Raw genomic sequence first — 9,828 nt, forward strand, 5'->3', positions numbered from 1 at the left:
AAGATCATGAAAGAAACTACACGAATTTAGTAACTTGTTTATCAAGCAAAACGTTTGGACGTATTTAATGTGAAAAGAAAGACAACAGATGACTAGAGTCTTGTAGAAGGGGCAAACTAAATGTAAGTAGATGGACCTAATTGGGAGCTAGAGGATATGAATGAATGTACATGTGTATTGGATTTTTGTCACACACATAAGATCATGAAGCAAACTACACAAATTTATAAACATGTTTATCATACATAAGATAAAATAAAAGAAATGGTTACAGGTCAACCAACTCAAACCATATAAAAGCTTTTAGTTTTGAATCGTTACCCAACCTGTTAGCCTAGGAAACTTGAGTTAAAGTCGGTATGTTTGAAAGTTCGCATAAGAAATAAATTATATTGCATAGAAAATAGCCTGGCGTGCTTTCTACCAACATTGATGGCAGAGTAAAGAATTTTTTGGTAAATTTGTCCAAGATAATAATACATGTATTAGATTTAACTATAATTTATGTTTTGACACTTGAGACAAGACAATGAGAAACATGTTATCTCTTGTTGGGTCGGCTTAAATGTTTTGACTTGACTCTCCACAACATTTTTAGCAACTTAGCACCTTAAGGGCGTGTTCGTTTTACAAAATTCGTAGGAATTCAAAGGAATTGGAATTAAAATCCCATGACATGGCGTGTTCGTTTCATTAGAATTGGAATCTTAGTTTCATTTTGGTGTGTTCGGTTCAAGGAATTGGAATTGGAATTCAATTCCTTTAAATTAAAGGATTCCAAATCCTTCCAAAATGTGGAGGAATTCAAGATAATTCATTGGAATCTATTCTCGAGTTTTTTTTAACGAGGACAACGAATAAAACATTTTAACATTTTTACCTTTTTTGTTTTTTATTTATATTTTGAGTTATGAATTTTTATTATTATTATTTTTGAATATTTGTTTGAGGGGTTTTTTATCTTAATAAAAATCCCATAATAAAAATTCAAAAAATTTAAAAAAAAAATCATAACTCAAAATATAATAAAAAACAAAAAATCTAAAAAAACTAAAATGTTTTTGCTGTTATCATTGTTAAAAAAAAACTAATTTCCATTCATTTGTCAAACGAAAACATTAAAAATGTAATTGGATTCCAATTACCTCCGATTCCAATTCCTATTGGAATATTCAAATTCCAAATCCAATTCATTCGAATTCCATATCCTATACAAATTCCAATTCAAATTTCATTCCATTCCGTGAAACGAATGCGCCCTAATTTTCTCATTCAGGGATTTGAGTCACATGTTTCTACAATAGGTTTCAAGTTCTTAAGCTTTGTAACACATGAAGTTTTGGATTCTTTTCACCAACGAAACCAACTTGAAGTCAATTTATGTTCAAAGTGAAATCAAACGAGCCAAAACTAACTTATCACATGACATTTTTTTTGTTTACCGAGATGATATTAACCTGAACCAACATAAACAGAATCTCTATGTGATTCGTTAATAATACTAATCGATCAAAATAGTATCATTTTTCAACCGGGGCCCAGGCCTCAACTCTGAGCATTTCCTTATTAGAGTTCATACATATGAATGAGAAACGCCTAAACACAGGCTAGCTCTAAATCTCTTCAGGTAAAAGAGATCAAAGAAAAAAACATTTACTTGACGGTTTTACCCTTTTGCACTTGCAAACTAAGGCGAATGTTTAATGAAGATATATAATAAGAATGCCTTGTTAAGTTGTTTTACTCAGATATCCTCATCTCTACCTTGACTGCATCCTTAACCACCTCATATGTCACAAATGCAATGGCTATTGATGGAACAACCTATAAAAGAAAAAAATAACTTGAATAAAAAAATGTTAATTCTACCAAAGGGTATTTTCAAAATTTGAGTATTCTACGCACCTTGACTGAGTTAGGGACCAAACCCTTGTACAAAGCACGGAAACCCTCATAACGGACGGTTTTCCTGAACGCATCAATCATGCCATTGTACTCAAGTGCTGACTTTGACTTTCCTTCACCCGTGACAATCGAAGCAGCATGTTTCCAACCACCCATTTGCATTCTTCTGCGTATGACATCGAGTGGATACGCAACCGTTTGACCAACGGTTCCAGCCACGGCCCCACACGCGAGCTTAGTTGTCACACTCAACTCAGTGTCTTCAACGAGTCCAAACGGTCTTGATTTCACCAAATAGTCTTTTAACGATTTGTATACCGCAAAATTAAGCCCCACATATGGTACCTAGGTGTTAGAATATATTAAATACCTAAATCCTACAAATTACATGCAAATGCCAATATTAAATAATCTTTGAATTTGAACTTACAACACCGATGACAGAAGGAACCCATCCTTTGTATAACGCACGTGGGCCCTCTTCACGGAGTACGGTTGTAAGAGCATGAGCAATTCCTCTATATTGGCTTGGAGATTTATCAGTCTGCAAATATAAACAAATTAGCAAAAAAGCCATTTTAATTATCGACATATATAAAATTTTAATATTAGAAGATTATAAAGAATACCTGAACAGTAAGACGACCTCGAACCAAGTCCATCGGATAGGTTGCTGACATGGCAACTATTCCAGCGCACGCGCCAGCTCCAAGGTGTAAGAGAGGGGTGAGTTCAGCATCCTCTGAAACAAAAGATTAAAAAGAAAAAAGAAAACATGTTTTTAGCAATTATTAGACCTGTAAACGAACCAAACGTTTAGTGAATCGTTCGGCCTAAAGGTCGTTTATGTTCACTAATTTAATAAGTGAACAGAAAAGTTTGTTCATTTAGTTAAGCGAACGAACATGAACACATATATCATTCGTTCATTTATGTTCGTTAGTTTACATTTGCTTAAATTAGTTCGTTTGCATTCCTTAATATATTCATTAAAAGCGTTTTAGCCTTTTAGGTCCATTATAATTACTCTACTTTTTAGGCCCAACACATTGTTTTCATGATTAGTTTAAATTGGTTTTAGCTTAGTTATATTCGTTCATCAAAGTTGTTCGTTCGTTTATGCATGAAAAAGAAAACTCCATTCATGTTCAATCGTTTGTCCAGTTAAACAAACGGGTGATTTAACTGAGTTATCTGGTTTTCATACAAATGTAAAAACGTAAGATATATTTGTACCATTTCCAGGTTGCTGTCGATATAGCCACAAAATTCCCCTGTTAATGTAAAAAAGAAACCATTTTTAAACCATGAATGTTAAAAGTCATCAACTTTGACATAAAAAAAATGAAAAAAAAAAAGTTTGACCATGGAAAAAAAATGTTAGCTTACTTAGATGCCTCTTCATAGCTAAAGAATTTGACAGCAGAGTTTGGAACAATGCGTGCACAATTAGTGCCATTTCCTTTAAACATTCCTCTCAAACCCTCTGTTCTCCATATATATTTTAGTCCTTGAATAGTTCCATTGTATTTGATTGCATGTGGATTTTGAACCTGTAATTAAACATAATAAATATTGCTTAGTGTTCTTAACTAAGCATAACAAGAGCAGAAAAGATAAATCAAATATATAAACACCTGAAGCAGAATTTTCATTCTTTCCAAAGGAGCAACAGCCGTACGCGATCTGTAACATAGAGTAACCAAACAATAATATATCAGGTAAAACTTACAAATCATGGATGGTTAACTGCATGTTACACTAATGTCAAAGTTTATAAGTCAAAACAAATGAAAGACGATAAACAATATTTACAAGTTAAAAATGTAAATATGTGTCCAAATCATCTTTACTGGTTTTACATTATTTCTAATTTCTACACATATCACTGTCACATTTACTGTTAGCCCAAATGTTTGTGTTTTACTGATGCAGTTTACTTTCTACATCCATAATTCATATTAAATTCATCTATCGAACATCATTTTCTGAATAGCTTTTTCATAGTTTCAAAATATTCTAAAGCATAAAGTGGAGGTAGTTCTAATAGTTATCCTATAGAATATTACTTTCAAAAACAGCAAAGCAACCACTCATAAAAGCATAATAGCCACATTCTCATATTTGTTGATGCAGATTGTCCACCAATCTACTGAAATATTGCAAGTAGGGATGAGACCGGGACCGGTACGGTCCCGGTCCTGAAAATCCTGGTCCTGAAAATTGAAAATTCTTGGTACTGGTACCGGTACGGGACAGGTATTGAAGGTAAAATTTGGGAAATACCGGTCTCGTACCGTACCGGTAGCAGTACCAGTTCCGATTTTGCTCATCCCTAATTGTAAGGACTAGAAAGCATACCTAACTTCTTTAAAAATTTATATGAAAAATAAGATAATCTGTTTATCACTTAGTCCTGGCACAGGGACAACTATAAATCATAAATATATTATAACAAACAATAGTAACATTTTAGTGAATGTTATTGTTTTCCACTATTAGAAAACAGATATGTAAGTCAGATTTGTCAAGATTCAAGAACACTAAGCAACTAATCTCTTCATTTAAAAATTGTCTGCTTTGTTTACAACATCAGGTCAGTCATCTTTGAACTTACTTTGCTTTCTAAATGAAACAAGAAGCCTTTAAAATTGATCACCTAGCTATTCAGTAAGTAACTTACAATATATATATTCAATGGGTTTGGATCAAATACAAATGACTTTTATCGTGAGAAGTGTACAAATTAACTAGTGTAATTATGTTAACACCAGAGTAATTATTATTACACTATTTTATTTTTTGTAGCATAATTACTCTAGTTCAAAACTGTAATTACTCTCGTTATCTATATGTTTAGTATGTTAATTTTATTTGTACGGTATCCCATCCCAATTATGCATGTAACCAGGAAATAAGTAAATGCACAAACTAGCATCTACACAATACATTTAATCACAATACTCAATTAGCATGTAATCAGAATATAAGTAAATGCACGAATTTATGCGTCTACACATACATGATTCAGTTACAAATTCTAACATAACAGACAATAAAACCACTAATTAATAACAACAGCTGATTAAATGAAGAAAATGATAATAATTCAGTAAGTTGATTACAATATTAAAGTATGCATGTAACCAGGAAACAAGTAAATGCACAAATTATGCATCTACACAGCACATGATTGAATTACGAAATGGAATGGAGGTTGACCGGAACCCTAATAAACTCAGGCCCTCGTCAGTGGCTGGCGATCTCAAGTGTTGGAAGAGAATGAAAATGAGATTATTATTATTATTATTATTATTATTATTATTTAATGGGGGGAATAATAAAGTAATTAAAAGAAATAGTCAGACTGACTGCACGTGTTGGTGTGATTGTAATCTTTGGACCACAACATTAGCCTAAACTTTCTTTGGGCTCGAGTTTAGACTAATGTTTTGGAATCACATATGGAAAATATCATTTTTCTCTTATTTTTCAAATATTAATAATATATGGGTTTTAAATTATTAAATCCATGACTTTCTATTTCACGTCTTACTATCCAATCAACAGAGTGTTTAATAATAATAACAATAATAATCTTAGATGGTTTGAGTTATATTCGTTTAAAGATATGCTGTTAATCTCTTAACAAGTGTGTGATTGATCTTCATAATCTTACGTGTATGGATGATAACTATTGATTTCATCTCAAGAGGGACAAACGGGGTTTGGTTGGGGATTAATCAGGTCTATTCTCAGTCATGTACATAAAACTTGAACCCTCGATGAGTTTTGTTAATAGTCTTATTAGGGTGAGCTGGGTTCTTCTTATTTTCGTATTTTTTACACGAATTTTTTTTTCATAATAGCATCCTTTTGTTTTATAAACTTGTTAATGGAAGTATTAGCATCCACTCTGGAGTATAGGGCATGCCACGTAGAATCCTCTAATTATATGGCATGTGCTTCTAGTTTTGAAAGAAAAACTCATGGAAGTGGTTTTTTTCTATTCTACAATGTCGACTTATCAGATGTGGCTAAAAAATTTCTCTCAATTGAACGCATCTAGTATATTTTTTGACAATAACATGATCACTATAACTTACTCCATTGAGTTCATCGCCAAAAAACTTTACACTTACACCAACTTGTTCGACACTATTAATTTACTTGCAACATGTTACCAATCGTCTCCATTGTCTAATACGGGTAAAAAGTTCCTCTATGCACTTCTTTATTACATCTTTTGATTTTTATGAAAAGCTTGTAATTCTTTTATTTTCGTTAAACTAAAAACACCCTATTTCAAAAGGGGTGAATAATTTTAAAACCTAACTATTATGGTGGGTGTCTCAAAGATCCATTTTTCAGCGCAAGTCGTGGCTCGCATGTTTTTAGCAAATGTATCTATAATCTATTAGCTAAATCTGTGTTTTGAGACCTGGTTTGGGAGTTTGCAATTGTATATGTGTTTCTTAGTGTTAGATACATGTTTTTCTTTTTTTCCAACTTCTTGCTTTCTTTCTTTCCCATATATGTTATTCGAAGTTTGTCGTTAAAAACATTAAAAAAAAAATAGGGTTTTGCTTTATATCCCCCATCAAAGCCCATGATTATTTGGGCTAGTCTAGTTATTGAAATGGATCAAAAGCCCCATGCAACACCTTCATCTTCCTCCACCGTGTCCGACACGACACGCCGTTGCACAAACGTTCTTAATTAATTAATTTCGCCTCAAAAACTCTAATCAATTCGTGTTGCTCGAGCATTGCAACTTCCGTTAATTTGTTGATTCAATTACTAATGCACTATTTGACCCCCGAATTTTGAGCTCTGGGTTTGCATGCCAACTGTTCGACGTAATGCCTCAGTGACTGGCAACGTGTTTTCTCAAAGAACAACATGAAACCCAAGTTACCAAATCCTTTCAAGCCTTCAAAACTCAAGATCTTTTCAATGCTCGTTACAAAAGTCACAGCCTTTTTGAACCACCCATTAACCATTAACCAGTTGAAGCATATCCATGCTTTGATACTGATCAATGGTCTTAACCATCTTGAGCCTGTGTTAATCAATCAAATTATTAACACCCCATCAAACCATTCACAACCCGCCATTCGTTATCTTCGAACAGTCGTCCGTTACTCGAAGCACCCGAATGTAGTTGCTAGAACATCTGTTATTCAGTTTCTGTACCAACATGGTGAGTTTCAAGAAGCATTGGCTGAGTATTTTAATATGCAGGGATCAGGGTTCTTGCCTTGTAGTGCCATGGTGGCGAATGCAATAAAGGCGTGTACGAGGTTAGGGAATCGGGTTGGTGGGATTCTGTTACATGGTCAGGTTTATGGGTATGGGTTTTGTGGGGATGTTCATGTCGGGACCGCTCTCGTGGGATTTTATTCCAAGTTTGGTGATATGGAGACTGCGTCTAAGGTGTTTGATGAAATGTCCGAAAGAAATGCACCGTCTAGTTTGATACATAGGTACTTAGAATTAGGGGATGTATCCATGGCGGAACGTGTGTTTTCCGAGATGGGGAATAAAGATATTGATTCTTGTAATTCTATGGTTTCGTGGTACACGAGGGCACGAGATATGGAGAAGGCAATAGCTACATTTGGACCGATGCCGGTTAAAACTTCAGCTTCATGGGCTGCTATGATTACTGGTTATGTAGATTCAGGGAACGTGGAAATTGCCCGTAACTTTTATGATGTGATGCCTGAACAAAATGGTGCTGCGTGTATCAAAATGATTAATGGGTATTCAAAGAATGGAGATTTTGAATCTGCACGTGAAGCATTTGATGAAATGAACGAGAAGGACGAATTATTGTACAATGCAATGATTGATTGTTACGCTCAAAATGGGCGGTCGAAAGAGGCAGTCGAACTGTTTAATGAAATGCTTCAACCAAATGTGAACATTAAACCGAACACCAAGACATTAGTCACTGTTATATCTCTCTGTTCTCAGTCAGGAAACTTAGTTTATGGGACTTGGATTCATGAGAGACTAATGAAACAAATGAGGATCACGATGGATGATCACGTGGGTGTTGCGTTAATCGAGTTGTATGCAAAATGCTGGTGTGTTGATAAAGCTTTCGATTTGTTTCGTGGCTTGCAAAAGAAGGACGCGGGTGTATATACCACAATGATATTGGCTTGTAGCAGGAGTGGTTGGGATCATGATGCTGTTAGATTGTTTGAAGAGATGTTGGAGGCTAATATTTGCCCAAATTTGGTCACTTATTCGGGGCTTTTAACCGCTTTGAACCATGTGGGTATGGTTCAAGAAAGTAGCCATGGGTTCAGTCATGCTAACCCATTATCCATTAACCCCTCATAGCCCATTGAACCATAAGACTTGGTTGGTGAAAGTTACAATAGGGTCACCTAACTATAGCCCAATACCCCTTCCAAGATCATTAAACTATAAGACCATCCGCAACAAGTCACCCGTGAGCCCCCAGGGGACTCGAAAGAGAGAGGAGGGTCACTTGCAGACGTGGCGAGGCGAGAGCGGCCCGCTCAAGGAACATGAGTTTGTGAGAGGGGATGTAAAGAGGGGTTTGACAATATATAATTAAAATTTTGTTGATAATATAATCATTGATGATGGGTCAAATGTTATTAAGAATTAGTAATTGTTATGTGAAAACATAAAAAAATTTATTATTAAATGTATTTCTTATATTTGAATTATTAATATAAATAAAAATAGATTGACACGTTGCTCATACATTATGTTTAGTATATAATGATTTGAATAAGAAAAGTTATATGCTATAGTTTCATCTACGTTATCCTAATATAAACGTATCAAAACCCACCACATGCCCTCCATAATCCATGTTACCTACTCATATACTTCCATGGTTTGTATGTCAACTAGTTTTTTCGACCCCGCTTTGCGGGGGCGGGGTGGGTAAACAATGAAACAAACACACTAAACAAATTATATAGAACAATAATTCACAGCTAACATTAAACATATCAAAGGTTTGGAACATGATTAGTTCAACATGCAAACTTTCATAAACTAAATGTCTGCAGGATCAGAGGCCAAACATAAAACAACAAATGTACGTTCATGAAAACTGCACCAAAAGTCTCATGTTAACCTGAAGCTGAAGTCCGCATAATAGCTGAACTGAAGTCCGCATAATAGCTGAACGTAAGTTGCCTGCACAATATCACCACATCCATATACAATCTCTTGTATCAAACTTGTTTTGACCGGTAATTCAACCCCTCTATCTACCCATTTCCGTTTCTGTAACACTGTACGCGACCGAAGAACTACCTAAAAGCAAGACAGAACTTTAAAATTCACACTTTCTCGAAAGTTTAAATTTAAAAACATTATCATGAGCTAACCTTTCAGACCATCGTTAAGGTAAAGCATATTATCCACACCAATGCATACTAACAAACATGAAACCTTACTTGATGAGACTGTTTTTCCTCTTTTCCCCCTTTTCAAAGGTTTGGTTCTATCACTTTAGTTTGCAAAATACCAAAATGTTGCTTTTTGAGTTTTGCCCTGCTTGGATTCGCATTTTGCAGAGTACACAAAATTAATAAACCCACAACGAAATCATTTTCGAACAAAATATACAAAAGCATTAGTTTTTCTTGCCTTTTAGAAATTATGAATTTGGATAACCCAATTAGGTAAAAATTAAATAATTAACATGCGTTGCCGCAATAATTTCACCTGTTGGACGATGCACCACCAGAGAAAGGCACGTGTTTGATTTCAGAGGCAATCTTCTGTTTTTAATCATTGGCAAGACGAAATGCTATAATCCTGGGCTTATTATGCTTAATCAAAGTTGAAGTTAAGCACAATAACATACATGACCAACTATTGGTTTTTTGGATTATTTGTAGCTTTGGCGTGATATCATTATAG

The 9,828-nt window shown here is 34.5% G+C and overlaps 1 protein-coding gene and 1 pseudogene across 1 annotated transcript; one reads left to right on the top strand and one right to left on the bottom strand.

Annotated features, from left to right (window-relative positions):
- Positions 1-1,503: 1,503 nt before the first annotated feature.
- LOC143623569 (mitochondrial adenine nucleotide transporter ADNT1-like) lies at positions 1,504-3,670 on the bottom strand. Its single transcript, XM_077094443.1, has 7 exons — positions 3,543-3,670; positions 3,295-3,458; positions 3,142-3,179; positions 2,535-2,647; positions 2,336-2,449; positions 1,906-2,250; positions 1,504-1,824 (listed from the first exon to the last, which is right to left on the bottom strand). The coding sequence occupies exons 1-7, from the start codon at positions 3,642-3,644 to the stop codon at positions 1,741-1,743; spliced, it is 960 nt and encodes a 319-aa protein (XP_076950558.1). The 5' UTR covers positions 3,645-3,670; the 3' UTR covers positions 1,504-1,740.
- Positions 3,671-6,739: 3,069 nt separating this feature from the next.
- On the top strand, positions 6,740-8,536 carry LOC143623578 (pentatricopeptide repeat-containing protein At4g22760 pseudogene; annotated as a pseudogene).
- Positions 8,537-9,828: the final 1,292 nt, after the last annotated feature.

The sequence above is a fragment of the Bidens hawaiensis genome, unplaced genomic scaffold (assembly GCF_021521415.1).
Source record: "Bidens hawaiensis isolate Kalapana, Puna unplaced genomic scaffold, B.hawaiensis_p1.1 tig00000369_1, whole genome shotgun sequence".
Lineage (NCBI taxonomy): Eukaryota > Viridiplantae > Streptophyta > Magnoliopsida > Asterales > Asteraceae > Bidens > Bidens hawaiensis.

Bases quoted from the DNA above. Each gene is read 5' to 3' on its own strand.
- LOC143623569 (XM_077094443.1), bottom strand. From the start codon at position 3,644: ATGATTTGTAAGTTTTACCTGATATATTATTGTTTGGTTACTCTATGT. The intron at 3,180-3,294 runs GTAAGCTAACAT...TTACATTAACAG, and splicing joins AGCTATGAAGAGGCATCTAA to GGGAATTTTGTGGCTATATC. The intron at 1,825-1,905 runs GTGCGTAGAATA...TTTCTTTTATAG, and splicing joins TGGTCCCTAACTCAGTCAAG to GTTGTTCCATCAATAGCCAT.